The sequence below is a fragment of the Kogia breviceps genome, chromosome 12 (assembly GCF_026419965.1).
Source record: "Kogia breviceps isolate mKogBre1 chromosome 12, mKogBre1 haplotype 1, whole genome shotgun sequence".
NCBI lineage: Eukaryota > Metazoa > Chordata > Mammalia > Artiodactyla > Physeteridae > Kogia > Kogia breviceps.
This window is the reverse complement of record NC_081321.1, coordinates 81,441,833-81,460,118: the sequence shown is the minus strand read 5'-3', so window position 1 is coordinate 81,460,118 and position 18,286 is coordinate 81,441,833. Positions and strand designations below refer to the sequence as shown.

Genomic DNA, 18,286 nt, shown 5'->3' with positions numbered 1-18,286 from the left:
GACCGTCAACCATCTATGCCCAAAGGCATCATGCCAAGCAAAAGTGGAAAACGGTGCTTTCATACTTGGAATTTAAACCTGATGTGTTGTATACCTAGTTTGTTAATGTGGACGGTTAACTGCCTTTTCTCAAAATATATGCTCTCCCTATACTACAAAGCTACAGTAATCAAGACAGTATGGTACTGGTATGAAAACAGAAATATAGATCAATGGAACAGGATAGAAAGCCCAGAGATAAATCTACGCACATATGTCACCTTATCTTTGATAAAGGAGGCAAGAATATACAATGCAGAAAAGACAGCCTCTTCAATAAGTGGTGCTGGGAAAACTGGACAGCTACATGTAAAAGAATGAAATTGGAACACTTCCTAACACCTTACACAAAAATAAACTCAAAAGGAATTAGAGACCTAAATGTAAGGCCGGACACTAGAAAACTCTTAGAGGAAAACATAGTCAGAACACTCCATGACATAAATCACAGCAAGATCCTTTTTGACCCACCTCCTAGAGAAATGGCAATAAAAGCAAAAATAAACAAATGGGACCTAGTGAAACTTAAAAGCTTTCGCACAGCGAAGGAAACCACAAACAAGATGAAAAGACAGCCCTCAGAATGGGAGAAAATATTTGCAAACAAAGCAATGGACAAAGGATTAATCTCCAAAATACAGAAGCAGCTCATGCAGCTCAATATCATAAAAACAAACATCCCCATCCAAAAATGGGCAAAGACCTAAATAGACATTTCTCCAAAGAAGATATACAGATTGCCAACAAACACATGAAAGGATGCTCAACATCACTAATCATTAGAGAAACACAAATCAAAACTACAATGAGGTATCACCTCACACCGGTCAGAATGGCCATCATCAAAAAATCTACAAACAATAAATGCTGGAGAGGGTGTGGAGAAAAGGGAGCCCTCTTGCCCTGCTGGTGGCAATGTAAATTGATATAGCCACTATGGAGAACAGTATGGAGGTTCCTTAAAAAACTAAAGCTAGAGCTACCATACGACCCAGCAATCCCACTACTGGGCATATACCCTGAGAAAACCGTAATTCAAAAAGAGTCATGTACCATAATGTTCATTGCAGCTCTATTTACGATAGCCAGGACATGGAAGCAACCTAAGTGTCCACAGACAGATGAATGGATAAAGAAGATGTGGCACATATATACAATGGAATATTGCTCAGCCATAAAGAAATGAAATTGAGTTATTTGTAGTGAGGTAGATGGACCTAGAGTCTGTCATACAGAGTGAAGTAAGTCAGAAAGAGAAAAATAAATACCGTATGCTAACACATATATATGGAATGTAAAAAAAAATGGTTCTGAAGAACCTAGGAGCAGGACAGGAATAAAGACGCAGACCTACTAGAGAATGGACTTCAGGACATGGGGAGAGGAAGGGTAAGCTGGGCCAAAGTGAGAGAGTAGCATTGACATATATACACTACCAAATGTAAAACAGATAGCTAGTGGGAAGCAGCTGCATCGCACGGGGAGATCAGCTTGGTGATTTGTGACCACCTAGAAGTGTGGGATAAGGAGGGTTGGAGAGAGGCTCAAGAGGGAGGCGATATGGGGATATATGTATACATATAGCTGATTCGCTTTGTTATACAGCAGAAAGTAACTCAACGTTGTAAAGCAATTATACTCCAATAAAGATACTAAAGAAAAAAATTTTTAAGTATATAATATATATATATATATATGCTCTCCCCATGACAACTTTGGTGTTGGAAATTCCAATATGATTATCGTCTTATGGGCAACACTGAAGTATTACCATCTATCCTGTACCACAGTCAAAAAAAAAAAAAAATAGGAAGAAGTGGGAGAATCACTCAGATGGAGTCACTTTTACGTTTTGATACTCATCTTACGAGTCTCAATTCTTTCATTCTCTGTCAAGTCCATCAGTGAGGCACATTAGATGACCAGGAGTTTGTTCTGACCGACGCCATCAGACCTAAACACCTCCACTCTCTTTGCTAGGGAAGCTGTGATGTCTCCACCTACCCATCATGTGCTGGTACTTAACCAAGGAGAATGTTTCCAATTAAAACCAGACCACGGATTTTTTTTAAAAAACATGAACAGTGGTGCCTTAGGCTGGCTGACATTGAGCAGCATGTTTGCAAAGAGGCACACCAGGCTGTCTTTTCCCACTTGTTAAATTTTGGGAATGTTTCTTATTAGATTCAGTCCAGTTCTTGGGTCCACAGGTCAGTGTTGGCTCTTATAATCTGACCTTGATATGTTTTCAAGGGTAGGAGAATTCTCTTATTCTCCTTCTCCTTCTTCCTTTTCTTTTTCCAGTATTAAAGAAAATAAAGGGAAGGTGTTTAATGTCTAGAGGAAATGAGGCTTATTGTGCGGTCCTGTCTCAGTTACTTCCATTTATGTATAACTAAAGTAATAAATCAGTAGTGACTCTTCTGAGTGCATGCAAGTAACAAAAATCCAACTCAAGATGTCTTAAGCAGAAAAGGGCACATATCTGGGTCATTTTTGGTACAAAGTCCTTGTAGCCTGGGTTCGGGTGCTCATATGACATCTTGGTCTCAGGCTCTTCATGTCTTAGCTCTGCTGTCCTCTGGGTTGGCTCTTTTCCCAATCAGGCTTTCTCTACATGAGGGGAGTTTCAAGTCCAATTCCTGTTAAACTTGAACCTGTAAGAAAGAGGGCTTATCTTACCAAGAGTTCCCCAAAAAGCCTCAGGATTGAGTCCCACTGGTTCAGATCAGGCTGGTTTGGATCTTTTATGTGTCCTGAGCTAATCACACAGGAGAGGAGCATGTGTGTGTGTGGTGTGTGTGTGCAAAGTGTGTGTGTGTGTGTGTGTGTGTGTGTGTGTGTGTGTGTGTGTGAGATGCGATTAGCCAGGCATAGGTCACATGCCTGGAGGTGGTTTTAGCTCCACCTGAACCACAGGAACTGAGGGATGGCAAAGGAACTCCTCCTGTGGATAGGCTTTCATGAGCAGAAGTGGCCATGGTTTCTGGGCAGACAGAAATAGCAGTGGTGGGCACCTGAATAAACCCATTCTGACATCCAAATTCCAAGAATATCTGATGGACAATTGTTATATTACATGGGTATTCGTTTCATTTTTGCATACTCGATTTGATGAGCTTTTTAAAAATACCAGATTTGGGGCTTCCCTGGTGGCGCAGTGGTTGAGAATCCGCCTGCCGGTGCAGGGGACACGGGTTCGTGCCCCGGTCCGCGAAGATCCCACATGCCGCGGAGCAGCTGGGCCTGTGAGCCATGGCTGCTGAGCCTGCGCGTCCGGAGCCTGTGCTCCGCAACCAGAGAGGCCACAACAGTGAGAGGCCCGCGTACCACAAAAAAATAATAATAATTAAATAAAAATACCAGATTTGAAGTAATGAGGTCAGAGTTAAAAATTCTGCCTCTGATATCTGATGCCTCTGTAGACTTGAACAAGCCTCTTAGCTACTCAGAGCCTTAGTTTTCTCTTCCTCAAGTGAGATCAAGGCCCCCTCACCTCACTGTTATGAGGCACAAATAAAGTAGTAGTTGTCACAGTAGTTTACAAAGTATACAGCTCTACATTTGGGTGATTTTAGAAATTATTATTATTTTGAGATAACTCTAGTTCCTTCTACACTATGCTTTTTCACCTGCAACCGGGAATAAATGCATTTTAAAGTAAAGCTCATAATATTTAGCTGTGTTTTACAAAACTATTTCTATTTTCCAGCTAGTAGGCCCCAAACTAATACCTTTCCAGAGATATGGAAACAATAGTTCTTAGGATTGCAAACACTGTACAGGAGGTTCCTATCTGTGTTATAACCGAGTTAGCATTGGAGCTCTTTGGAGAGGATTTATTGATGGTATCCATACTTAAGTACTTTTAAATACTTTATGAGTTAACATATATTAAAAATATGTCATTATATTATATATTAAATTTTCTTTTATTTCTTTTACAGTAAAGTGTATAAGTGCTACATAGGGGTGAGGCCTGACTCTTCCTTATTTTTTAATTCCCTGTAATAAGCATTCCATAAATACTTGTTGACCAGATTACTTTACACAGGTATTAGGTACCACAAAACCACAGGTTTCCAGGACTCCAGCTTAGACACAAACTGGGATGGTCTCAAATCTTTTAGAGAAACAAACTACCTGGCATAGTAGCATATCATCTGCCAAGCTTAAATCTGGTAGTTAGTTCATCGTCATTATCGTCAGAGCCAGCACAGATTAATACAACTTTATAATGAGGAAACTGAGGCTCGGAGACTTTGTGTTGTTGACCCAAGGCCACAGAGATTGTAAGAAGCAGAGCCAGGATTTGAACCCAAGCTGTCTAGCTTCAGAGCCTGTGCTTTAACCACTGTGATGATGAACACCCAGGTTGTGTCTATACCAGCAGACATGATACATTCTAAAAATTCTAGAACCCCAAAAGGCTTCAGTGCAGTTTTTCTCAGTCCTTTGACAAATTCTGTTACTAATATCTAATACTTTATATAAGTGCAAAGTTAGTAGAGAATTGAACCTCTAAGGTGGTGTGGATAAACATTGTATTTAAAAAAGATCCTTTGCTCCTGACATCCAACTTTTCATTCTTTACAAATTAGGGGTAGCAAACAATTGCTTCACATAACCAGTTGTGAAATGTTGTGACCCCCCCCCTTTCTGTATCGGTCTCTACTTTGAGGCTTGAATGTAGTATCACAAAAATTTGTAGTGACTTGCAATATCTACATGCATTTATGGCTAGAGGATTCTTTTGTGCTTCTGTTAAATGAAAAGCAGAGAACTTTAGGGTGGGAGGAGGCCAGAAAATGTGTCTTGATGCAGCACCCCTTCTAATACATCCTTAATAAACAGCCACAAGTTTATTCCTGAACTTGTCCCTGTAAGGCAGTCCCCACTTTGTGAGGCAGCCAGCCCCATCATCTTCAGAAAAGTTCTAATTAATAGAACTCTTGCCTTATATTGAATTGAAAGAAGCCTCCTTAAAGCTCCCATGTAGTTAGTTAATGCTATCTTCTGAAAGTACGAAGAGTAAATCTACTCCCTCTTGCTGAGCATAGTCCTTTAAGACTAAAGACAATTTGATGTCTTCCCTTCACTATATTAACCACATCCACCTCTTGCCAATATCATTCTGATAAGTGGGATGCAGGCTACACAACATCTGGATTCCTCAGCTCTGGGCATGTCTACTTTGTTGATGTTCATGCTTAACAACATTGAGATATGGTTACTTCTTACTGAGCTTTTCTTTATGGAAATGTCCCAGCCTTTATCAATGGCCATGAGCAGTGCTGTGTGTGTGTGTGTGTGTGTGTGTGTGTGTGTGTGTGTATTTAACCTTAATGCAGGATTTTACATTTATATTATTCCTTTCCAGCTCAGTTTTATCAAGTTGTTTATCCAATAATCCTATTATGTCAGTGTGGTTTTAGAACTTGGTCAATGCTCAATGTATCAGTGATTCCTTCCCAACTGTGTAATATGCTGATTTTAAAAGTGCACCTTAAAAAAAGTGTGCCTTTCAAGTAATTCCTCCAGTGTATTGATTTCAGTGCTGAACAAGGCAGAACTGAGGAAAAAGTTCTTCTGGTAGCCTTCTACCAGAGACCTCTTAGGCTGGCATCATGCAAGAGGATTAAATCAACCAGACCTTGTTTCCCCATATATTCCACAAGGAAAAAATGAGGAAATAGTGCAGTCTCAATAAACATCATTGAATGAATGATGTCTAATACCTCTTTTTTTTTTTTTTACCAGAGGCAGGAACCAATGTGGAGCATATAGTTAATAAACGGGTTTAAATTTTTTAAATGACATTGTCGATTTACAAGAAAGGAACATAATGTATATTTTAAAGAGATGTTACAGGCAGAGAACAATTAATACTTGGCAAAATCGAATTTTTTGCAGCAGTTCATGTTATGATAAAAAGCTGATCGCTGCAGTTCTGAATGAGTGATTAATATTTCTGCTAATGGCCCTGAAAAATGTTTGTATCAAGAGTGGTGGCATCCAAACTTGGAGGGAGAACAAGTAAAATAGCCCATATTGCAAGAAACAGCATGATCCCAATTGACTTAAGTTCCCTGCAACATCGAGGGGACCTGGGGAGCTGAGCAGTAAGATCTGGATTGTATAGACAGTGTTCCATTTTTTTCCTCTGCTCTGTTTTTTCTTTTCCTGTGAAGAGATTTCATAAATAATTGTGTAATGTCATTTAGGGCTACAACTGTCATATTAGGGAATGCAGGTTATGTATTATCTCTACAAATGAATAACAGGTCACATAGCTATAGTTCTCTCCTATTTCGGCAGCTGAGAGCTGACTTTATGTGCTGTCAGTAGCAGAATCAGAGTTTACAGGGAAAGAGGGAAGAAAGACGGTGGGGGGTGGAGAAAAGGAGGGAGGAGGAGGGAAGGAAGGGAGAGGGAGGAAGTGAGTGAGAGAAAGCTGTAACTTTGGGCAGGCAGCAGGTGATATCAGAATTTGTATCATGTCAGCGTACTGATGATGAGACCGAATGTAGTGTTTACTTCCTCCCACTTTTGCTAGATTGATTCATTCTGACACCAGCAATCATGGTCACACATGGAAAAACAACTATTGGCCTGGCCTTCCACTTCCAGCAGGTGATTACCAACCTGTCCAAGAATTGCCCTGATACGGGGTCAAGTTCACAATCATGAAGGTTTGAGAAGACTGCTCATCAGAAAAGTGAAGACATGACGGGGAGCAGGATTTTTTTAGCCCAGCATTCCCTGCAAATAAAATAGTTGATCGGAAGCCTTTTACAGAGAGGGCCAGTGGTAAGAAAGCCTGAACTTGTGACGTTCACAATGTAGTTGAAGAGAAGAATCACATATGGTTGTTAGAGAGTGTCTACACATTGCAAAACTCACCCGTGAAGAGAGGAGGAGGATGGTTCCCACATCTACAACAGTGGGACAGAAGAAATAAGATGCTGGCCTGCGACTTCTGGGTAACTCAGGAGAGACAAAAGGTTCTGATTTCCAGGCAGGGTGTGGGTAGTGCCCATGGAAGAGGAGGCTGCGAGGGCTGTCACTGCTGAAGAAAAGAGGTGTTTTCTTTTGCATATGAGGTGTTTGGTGCATTGTTGCTTGACTGATCTGAATTTGTCTGACTCCATCCTTTGACAGATCTCATTTTAGTCTCTGCTCAAGGAGGCGCTGAGTTTGCTGGCTGCTGACCAAGGCTTCCTTTGTTAGGGTGCTCTCTTTTCTTTTGCCTTTGAAGCTGTTTTGTTCTCTCTTCAAGTTTATTTTTGTTTTATTTTAGAAGAGCTGTCATCCAAGAGAAGAAATGGACTTCATTACTCTTAATTTTCACTCTGAACCTTTCGTATTTCTTGTTGGATCCTTTCTGGTCAATTTCTGAACACCCCAAAGTGTGAAAAATTATGACAAATGTAAGGGAGAAACAGAGGAAAAGCTTTCTTTTTTTTTTTCAGAGCTAGAACAAGGCAGAAAATTCCATGTCTGATAGAATCTGACCAGAGGGCTCTATTCATACAAGCTTCTTTATTAAACTAGCTACACAACATTGGCAGAATCCCAAAGGTTTTCAGAGCCTAATTGGTATTACTGAGTTGATGGAGCTATCGCCCACTTGCTGCTTCTAAGACCCACCATCAGCCTCTGAATCCCAGTTCACTACTTACTGGTCCTGACAAAGGAAAATGGATCATGTCCGTAGCAATGCCTATTCCATAAATGTTGACTGAAAGCAGGGCTGACCCCCTACTCACTTTGCGACCCATGCCTTATACCCAATAGATGAGCAGTAATTATCTCTGAATGAATGTCAGGGTGCCAGGAAGACAGGTTCTTATGCTGTAAACTTTTTTCCCCATTTTCAATTTGTGCCTGAAAGAATAATCCCTTTGCAGCATAGAAAGCATAGACTTAATTTGGATATAATATGCTGGGTTTTGGGGGAAGACTTCTCTGAGAAGGTGACACTGGAGTAGAACGTGAGGTAAGGGAGCTGGTCCTGCAGTGTCTGGAGAAGGGGAAACAAGGGCAGAGGCTTTGAAGCAAGAGTGTGCTTTGCTGTCCAGAACCGAGTGAGCAGGAGGGCAGAGAGGTAAGGGCGGGCATGGGAGCCAGAGGATGGAGATCCCTGCAGGCCACTATTAGGGCTCTGAATTTTCTTCTGAGTTAGATGGAGCACAACATCATGATCTGGCTTTTATTTTAAATGGATCATTTGGGCTGTTGTATTGAGAATAAACACTAAGGGTGCAAGGATGAGAGCAATGAGTTTGGAAGCCTAATGGAAGAATCCAAGTGAGAAAAGGTAGTGACTTGACCAGGTAGTGATAGGAGGGTGAGAAGATTTTCGAAGTAGATTCAGTAGGATTTGCTGCTGGAATGAATGTGAAATGTGAGCAAGAGGACGACCCCAGGCTTCCCTGGTGGCGCAGTGGTTGGGAGGCCGCCTGCTGATGCAGGGGACACGGGTTCGTGCCCCGGTCCGGGAAGATCCCACGTGCCGCGGAGCGGCTGGGCCCGTGAGCCATGGCCGCTGAGCCTGCGCATCCAGAGCCTGTGCTCCGCAATGGGAGAGGCCACAACAGTGAGAGGCCCACGTACAGAAAAAAAAAAAAAAGAGTACGACCCCAACTGGAAGAAGAGGGTTGCCATTTGGTGAGATAAGAAAGCTTATAGGGAAGGTGAGGTGATCCGGAGCTTGGTTTGGGGCATTTAAGGTTAAGATACCTCTTAATCATCAAGATTCAGAGAGGTGTTAAGAAGGCAGCTGGATGTCTGAATCTGGAGTTCAGAGGAGAGATCTGTGCTGGAGACATAAATTTGGGAGTCAGGACAGGATGAGACCACCTGGTAAAGCCAGAGAAGGAAAAGGGATTGAGGTCTGATGCTCCAGGGACCAGAGGATGATAGGAACCAGCAAAGGAGGCTAAAAAAGGAAGGAGTGATCAAGTGTCAGAAGGTCAAGGAAAATGAACAGTTGGATTTGACAAAATGAAAAAAAGCAGTTTCGGCAGAGTAGGCTCAGGTGAGGACAGGAGAAGGGGAAGCAGAGACCATATAGATACTTCTTGGGGGCATTTGCTTCTTAAAGAACAGGAATTGGAGCAGGAGCTCAGGGAGAATGTTGGGTCAAGGAAAGGGGTTTGTTCGCTTTTAATGGAAGATGCTTCAGTACTTACAGGGAATGTTCCAGTAAAGAAGGGGAAACAGATGGTGAAGGAGAGAGAATTTATTGTAAATTACTGGGTTGCTACCAACTGAGCAAAAAAGAAGTCAACCTTTAGGAGAAAGACTTTGGATATAGGTAATTTGCTTTTTAGTTTGTTATTAGATTTGAATGCAAATGTGTGGTGTTTTCTGAACTGTATTCGTGGTAACCTGAGATATGTAATGGTAACAATAGCAATATGTGTGTTGCATTCTAAGAAAACATTTCCAGAGTCAGGAGAGAGGTCTGAACTCAAGATAAAATTGTGTACCTCTAAAAGTGTTCTGAATTCATCACCAAAGAAATAAACATTAAATTATTGATATCTCAGTTCTAAGATTGCTATACCTTTACTTAACCCCCATTTATTTGGATTTCATGGTAGTTCAAGTTCAGATCAACTAAATCAACCTTCACAATGTATGAGGAAAAGGAACTGAGAGAAAATTAATAAGCAAATGAAATTGCAAAGGGTGTTTACCATCCTTTTACAGAATTGTTTCCAGGCTTGTACAAGCAGCTCTTTAGCATATAGGTGTGCCTCTCTCTTCAACGAAGTCAGCGGTGCTTTTTCAGCCTTTATCGGGAAAAACGAGACCATCTCTAACAAGACGTCTGAAAGGTTCATCTCTGGTGCATTTTGCCAGAAGTGTGTTGTCAGTGGTGTAGTTTACTGAAGGCACAAGGGGCAACAGCAAAGTAGATCAACTAAACGTGATAACGAAGAGCAGTAATTAATGTTCCTATGGTGCTTGACCATTTGCCAAGAAATATTGAACACATTCTATGATTCCATTCACTCAGTCAATACGTTTGATGGCTTCTGTATTCCAGGTCCTAAAAACATAGATGTGAAAAAGTTCCCTCTCGCGTGAAGCTTAGCATGAGCCACACGACAACCTGATGAAATAAGTAGGCCAAGTGCTATTATTATTCTTCTTTACACATGAGGACATTCTAAAGTTTAATTAAAACTTAGATTTAAATCACTTCTGTTCTAGGAATTTGGGCCCCAGATGAGATTTTCTCACTGCTATTTTCTTTCTAAAAGCTTTTGAACAAACACTCTGTACTTCAATGCATGTTGTACCCTGAAGTATTATCTTCATCAATGTAATGAAATTCTGCAGGGTAAACTCTTTTGCATTTAAAAAATTCATTCCAGAGGCTTCCCTGGTGGCGCAGTGGTTGAGAGTCCGCCTGCCGATGCAGGGGTCACGGGTCTGTGCCCCGGTCCAGGAAGATCCCACATGCTGCGGAGTGGCTGGGCCCGTGAGCCATGGCCACTGAGCCTGCACGTCCAGAGCCTGTGCTCCGCAACGGAGAGGCCACGGCAGTGAGAGGCCCGCGTACCGCAAAAAAAAAAAAATTCATTCCAACACTCAGCCTGGTAACCATGTGTCTAGAAGAAGAGCCATTTCATGTTGTGAAGACACCAGTTACAGCTGGTCTACCTTAAGTTACTGCTCTTACGCACCTGGTAAAGTCTTTGCTACCGTCAGAATTACTGTGATGTCTGACATGTATCAGCTTTTTAAAAAACAATCTCCATAACTAAAATACAATTAACTGCCTTTATTTTAAACTCTGTTTTTTAAATATGACTTTTTACCATTTGCACTGAGGCACATAGTTATTGGAAATGAGAGAGGATTTACTTTATCAAGTTTGAACATACCTTATAAGTGAAAAATAGTTATTGTAACACCTTTAAAAGGTATATAAGCCACATGGGAACTCTCTTCAGTGTATATGACTAGAGGAGGGTTTTATTTCTTCACTGAGAAAATCTTATATGGATTTTTTTAAATAAAAATAATGATGGGGCTTCCCTGGTGGCGCAGTGGTTGAGAGTCCGCCTGCCGATGCAGGGAACACGGGTTCGTGCCCCGGTCCGGGAGGATCCCACATGCCGCAGAGCGGCTGGGCCCGTGAGCCATGGCCACTGAGCCTGCGCGTCCGGAGCCTGTGCTCCGCAACGGGAGAGGCCACAACAGTAAGAGGCCCGCATACTGCAATAATAATAATAATAATAATAATAATTATGGCACAAGACCCTCTCTTCCCTCCTTAACTCTCTGGTAACTTCCGTGACTGTTGGAAGATATATTCATGTAACAGGATGCTAAGGGGGAACTTGCCTGTAGGTACTAAGTATTGCACGTTCTGAAGAGAGAGCTGCTGATAAGGGAGCCAGACACCCTACTTGGAATTTACCAACAGATGGTGAATCCTGCCCTGCACAGTCAGCCTCCTGTCCACAGAGTCAGAAGATTGGTGCTGGGGGCGGGCCAGGGGGGCAGAGAATTGTCTGAGCCACTGTGGAAAGAACCGAGGCTTCTCCTCCCTTCCCATGGGAGGGGAGAGAGCGCATCCCCGTGCAACCCAAGCCTAAGGAGAAGGTCTCCAAGAGGAACGCTCACCCAAAGTGAGGGAACCTGCCAGAAGGGGAAACTGGTATCTCTCTTTCTAGGTGAACTTCTGGGAGCAGATGCCCATAAACCAACCTGAACTGAGGAAGAGAGAACTGGAGGGAGATGTCCTGGCAGAGGGGAAGATTGGTCACAGAGCAGACTGCTCTGCATGGCAAGGATGTATATATGTGCTGTGGCTAAGCAGTCAGGAGGCGGGGCCTGTGCACTCTCCCCTGCATCCCACCCAAGGGGCGTGCACGTGTCCTACCTAGGAAGACTGGGTGGGGTTGGGGAAAGTCAGGCTAGAGCCAGATTTCTCACATCAGGGACTGTGCAGTAGGGACACCCCTCCCCAGTAGAGACCTCCAGAGAACCTCCACAGATACGGTAGAACCCAGGGCGTGGCAGCTCCTATTAGAAGGATCAGAGACCAAGTTAGTGGTACCCTGAGAAGCAGTGACAACCAGCAGGGAGAATTCAGCCACTGCCAAGTAAGAGAGAGGCCCTCGTCCTTCTCCTGTATCCTCCACCCCAACTAAGTGCATGAAGGAGGTTGAGCTTGGCGTGGGGGGCATCCAAGGAGGACCATATGCCAACCCACCTCGGGTGTCTTTAAGCCTCAGGACTGGCGCGTGGTGGGGAAGGGCAAAGTCGGAATCATAAATGATGTTGGAGTTTTATAAAAAAGTGAATTCTTCATAACTCAAAGTGGCCAGGAGGTCATGCAGGCTGCCCAGAATGTCAATTGGCCTGTTGCCCCACCAGGGAGGAGGGGACTGGGCAGGGCCCATTTGGGAGGAGTTGACTGGAAAACAAAACTTTTAAGGTACTTGAACCCCTGTGGAGGTGAGACTGTTCCATGAGCTGGCTCCATTTATATATATTTGTTTCAGGATTAGTAAACAGCCTCCGTATAACTGAATATTCTCTCCGTCTTCTGGTGAGGTCAGTACTGGGCTGGCGTTCCGCCCTAGCCATCCTGGCAGGCTGACACGTTGTGACACTTCCCTGTGTGACCACAGCAAGCCACTTAACCTCTCTGAATGTCCTTCTCTTCATCTGTCAGGTGACAGGTGATCCCTGGGTTACTTCTAGCACTGAAAGTCCGTGAAAGTTGTAGAAGATGTAATTTCTGTAAAGGAACGATCTCAGAACTGTGGGTGACAGTGCTTTAAGGGTATCCTAGAAGTATGTTTGGCGCCGGTTAAGATGGTAATCCTGCTGAAGCATGGAATTCATATATTTAAATCAGATGACACCTACTGGAGACGAGGCTGGGGGTTTAATGGCCCCAAGACTTAACTTGCAAGAGATTTAATTTTTGCAGAGAAGGAAGGGGAAGATGCCCCTGTGGAGAAAGTAGCATGAAGTTTAGAGCAGAAACTGAGAATAGCAGAGCTGGTTTAAGTGGGAGGTGGTTGGAGGTGCCTTTTGGTCAGACCCCAGGTATCTTACTTTCTTAACAGAATGCCAATTACCTGACAGTCTGTCCCCAGCAAGCCATCCAGATGACAGAAGGGATGGAAAGCAAAGATGTAGGTGTGTGTGGAGCTGCCTTTGGAACTGGAGAGAGAGATGTTAAATTTCTGGTGAGCGTTTCCGGGAGGGTGGAGGTGGGGGAAACATTTAGCCAGGGATAAGCTTTCTTTTCCACAGTGCATTTGCTGATGATACTGTCCTTTGCCGGGTTTCTAAACTGTATTATGGTTACCTTCTTATCTCCTTCCTGCACTGATCTTTGTGTGCTCTGCTTGTGAATTCTGGGGATGTTCACCGTGCTTGGCTGAATAAGTTAAGGCGTTCTGCCATTTTCTGTGATTCAGTTTCATGGTGTCTTTTAGATGATGGAATTCAGGAAAAGAACTCTGTAAAGGTCAAGCCAGGAGTCTCGTTGGTTTATCTGGTGGTTTCTGCTCTAACTCCTGGGAGGGTGTTGGTTCATTTGGCATTTGTTTCTAAGCAAACGTTACCGCCTTTTAATAACTGTTGGTTATTAGATTGTTAATGGTGTGGTAGAGAATCCGAATCGTGGAGCAGATTCATTAGGCTCACAGAAACCAAATGGCGTTCCCCAAAGTTTCTGCTTGAGGGACGGAGCTGAGCTTCCTGACCCCAGCCCCTCCCTGCTGTGCCTCCTTGGGGCCCCTCCACCACCGCACATTCCCTCCGCTGGGCAGCAAACTGACACTTCTTCCTTGTTAATCACAGGGCTTTGCTCTTGAGAGCTCTGGAGGGGAAACATCTCTCTAGGTTTATAAACTTGAGCAATGAGTAAATTAGGGAAGTCATTGTATTGCATTGTTTGCTCTCGGTCATTTGAAGATAAGAAAATAAAAATGTTTGACCTGTGTTAAAGATTTTTTTTTCCCATCCTTCTTGAACGTCATAAAAATATTTATCCTCTGAAACGAATGACATGAAGGGGGAAGGTATTTCCGTTCTCTTCGGCAAATGTAAAACACAGTTTGCTTTTTCCAAGATGTGAATGGATTGGTAATTTCCCTTGACATAATACTAATGCATAAATGGTCTTTTTTTTTTTTTTCCAGCCAACCCAAAAATGTTTTTAGGCAAAAGAATGACTTGAAAGTCAATTATTAAACCTCGGGCACCCTAAAAGGTTTTTTTGGTGTTTTGAGTTTTTTGGGTTTTTTTTTTTTTAAGAAATATGATTCTTTGCTTTTTATTATTTTCCTCCTTCTCTTCTTTGATGCTACCTTGGTAGCTGCTGTGTTTTAAATATTGACAAGATGAGATAGTTTTCTGTTTATATCAGCAGTCGTCTGTCTGTGAGATATGGACGAATCAGAACGCTGGATTTCCTTTCTCAGCCATCCATCAGGTTCATAATGTAAGGTTACAAATGGTTATTTTTCTCTTCCTGAACTTGAGCTGTGTCGTGTGTTGCGAAGTGTCGTCAGTAGCTATAGGGACCATGTCCTGGCAATGCAGAAAATTTGTGATGTCTAACAACTCCTGAGATTTCTTTTGTCTCTTATACTTCATTCACTGTGCCTTGTGACTAGTTAACGTGCAAACATTGTCCTAAAATAAGAAACATACTTGGTTTTGAAGTCTACAGTTAAAATCTGTCCCATGTGAGTTTGGCTTTCATCCCAGGTGTCTGCGTTAACTTGCTTTTACAGGAAAAAGGAAAAGGGTAAATTGATATATATATACCCATGTATATATCAGTGTTATTCTTCCCCATTTTGTATTTCCCATGTCCATGGGCTATTCAGTCCTCTGTGCCTAACAATTCTCAAAGGTTCATGCACTTTACTTGTGAGAAATATTTGAGTATGATTTGCATGATATTATATATATGTTTTATGCAAATATGGGAGGAGTATAGCCAAGGAGAGGCACCATTACAGCTACAAAGTGGTTCTCAGCCTGTTTCTTTTTTTCCACTTGACAGTACTGAATTGATCTTTGGAATGTGTGTGAAATCATGACCTGTTTTACTCTGAGCTGCTTAATATTCAAATATTCACAGTTCACCTTTGCATACTTTTTAAAAATTCATTTTTGTTTGGAAAGTAAATATTTTAATGTCTGGGTTTTTGTTCCATTTTGTATTTTAAAATACAATTCTATTTTCACACTCCGTTAAATTTCTCTTATTGGATAGCCTGCTGTCTAAGAGGTTGAGACATTTGGTTGAGAATCACTAAGCAGAGCTCTTGGGGTGGCATGCAAAGGGCCTCTTTTGAGGTGCCATGTCAGGCACACCCCTCCTCCTGTGCATGGGAATTTCTGGCACTTGGGGACCACAGTGTCTATACATTGCCTGGTACTGATGCTCCAGTGACCCAGCAGTTCCTCATGAACACGTAAATTCTAACCAGTGATTTTTCGTGTTCAGAAGTGGCCATCTCTGCTCTTTATCATCAAAAGGAACAAATTCAAGATAACCAGCTGCATTTGACCAAACCAGCATTATTTATTCTTGAAGATGTTTTAAGAGAACTGCAGCAGCATCTTGCTTTCATGTGTGTGTGAATGTTTGTAGGAGACCTTTCCTTACATTCACATCCAAATACAGGTATACATATTTATAAATATAGAGCTATATGTAGCCTTCTTCAAAGTTGTAGGGGTAAATGGAAAGTAAATTTAATTGCATATATCATACATGTTTGGGTAGCCCATCTCTGTTATTTGTCAGAATTATTGAAAGTGAAACCTGAAAATAACACTTGTCATTTAAAATCATTTTAGTTTTTCATTAAGTGTTCTCAATAGAGAATAATGTTTGTTAATATTCAGATCTAAATTTGCAAGCAGGTAGGTGGGAGCAGTTCCTAGTAGAAAAGATTTAAAAGCTTCTATTAAAAAAATCTATTAAATCCTAATTTTAAAAATTCTTTAAAGAATAATACAAGGCTTGGAAAATACCATATCTTCCTGTTCATGTTAGAAAACTAAGTCATAATCATAGCTTTTAATTATCTACTGACATTCTTACAAAACATTTTTCTCAGGAAGTAAGTTAAGAATATAGCTGATGTTTCCCCTTTGTATTCTCAGAACATATAGAATATGTGATATCTTCAGTTTCCATTTTGGGGGGTAGAGAGCTAAATGATATGATGTTTTAGAATTATATGTCTGGTGCACATGAACTAAAACCTTGCAGTTTTACCACCTTTTGAAATCATGAAAAGATTAAAAACTACCTTTTAGAATCCGCCATCCCATAAAAATCTCTGAAATTTTGCACATTGTTTTCTTTGTTATAACTAAATTCAGTTAGCGGTTTCAGCTGGTGGTATGAGACATTTAACTTAATTACATTATATTGGGTATGGCCCAATTATAATCCTTCAAACTCAGCAGGCTATGAATTTCTAGTTGGCAAATACCTGTTAAGCAGAATCAATTCTCCGTTTAAAACTTTAATCTCAAATTATGTTTTTCTTTCGTATTGGAAGGTTAATTTTTATTTGAGTTTGAAGGGATAGTTAATAATGTACACTTTCCTCTGTTTAACTGATATATCTTAAAGGGAATAAATACATACGTATATGCCAAGTAAACAAGGTTTTAATCCATGGCCAAATTCTTGGACCGCTAAGAGCATTCAGTACCTGAACCTAAAGAAAAGGTTTTCCTCTGAGTATTTTAAGCTTTAAAGAAATATCCTGAAGATATTTAGTAAGAGTGCCTCGGATCATTTTAATTTCTCTTCTGCAATTACTTAAGCCTTTTAAAAAGCACTGCCAGTCACTAACAGTTTACAGTATGACAGACTTTTACCCCAGGCTTTTTCGATTTTATTTTGTTATTCTAATTAAACAGTATTGCTTCATCACAACCCATGTTTAGATCTACCTTTCAGTAAAGATAAGCCTTGATTATAAACCATTATTTCAGGCAAAAGACTTTTTAGGTCTGTTTGATTTTTATTTAATATTTAACAAGCGTTTTTAACTGGGAAATTATTAATGTTTTAAAATTACCTGAAGAAATACAGATATAATCTAGATACGAATGTACTATTTAACAAGAGCTAATACTGGGCTTCACAACTGAAATTATTTTATATGCGAGGCAAAACCCCTTATCTGCTTTTTGGTCTCTACAGCTCCTCCATATTATCACCACTCTACCTCTTTCCTCCATAGCTCGTTCCTGCTGTAATTCAGCCTCCAAAAGCACGGAGACCTAAGGCCCCGTTGTTCTCTGAGCACTTTTGTTTTTACTGTCCGTCTAGCAGGTGAAGCTGAATCCCACCCCAAGGATCAAGGCCACATCGGCCCTTTACAATAGAGTAATGAGGAGTCCATCCGTTCCCACTGAATTAATTCCAAAGAGAAGAGTCAACACGTACAAGCAGAGTCTGCGAAATATTCTTAGATCTAAGGTTAAAAAAAAAAAAATCAGTTGATGAATTTCCAGGAAGAAAGGAAAACTATTTCCTTATAAATTCAATTTTAAGAATACTTTTCCCTCTGTTTGAAAACGAATTTCTGGAAATAGCACTAAGTATGACAAAACTCAGTTTCTATTTCCAGAAAGGTAGATTTAGTCCCTGTAGGGGATTTTTTAAAATATTTGGACTGGAGCAAAGTTTTCTGGGCCTCAAAGAAAATAAAGCAAGGATGCTGTTTCTCTTCCCTATAATTATCTCCCCCCATTGCACCCAGGGGAAGTGTGTCAGATCGCTCTGGATTCAAAGCAGTGGTTTGTGATTTCTGGACAAAGTGGAGTCATAGGAGAGCAGATGATGGCGCTGCCGAAACAGATTAAATGGAAGCACCACTAATTTCTTCAAGTGGTTATCAAATAAGAGATGGAAGTGATCTCCAGACTGAGGTGCTGTGTGCTGGGGCTTGTAATTCCCAGAATGGCTGCTGCAACTTCTGTGGATGATATAAATATTTGCATCAGCATTCTGCTTTAAGTATATGTGGAACTCACATTGAAATTCAATTATAAAAGTGCCTGAGTTAATTCAGCAATTAGAGAATGAGTTTGCATATGATTTGCATGCTTAATGTACGAACACCTCAAATGTCCCCATAGCCCCGGCTTCACCCACCCATCCCCACCCCTACCCCCCAACCCTTGTCCCGCAACCCATGGTACCCCCAGCTCCTGCCAT

At 41.5% G+C, this 18,286-nt stretch overlaps 1 protein-coding gene across 4 annotated transcripts in view; it reads left to right on the top strand.

The window, feature by feature from the left end:
- The window catches only part of ANKS1B (ankyrin repeat and sterile alpha motif domain containing 1B), a 1,077,938-nt gene that overhangs the window by 998,702 nt on the left and 60,950 nt on the right, over positions 1-18,286 (top strand). For 2 of the 4 annotated variants that reach the window (XM_067009945.1, XM_067009947.1), the window contains one exon: positions 14,453-14,527. The exons of 1 other annotated variant lie outside the window; for it this stretch is intronic. In XM_067009945.1, coding sequence (XP_066866046.1) covers positions 14,453-14,527 — 75 coding nt within the window. The remainder of the gene's footprint in view (positions 1-14,452; positions 14,528-18,286) is intronic. One more of the 4 variants, XM_067009946.1, reaches the window with a different exon arrangement.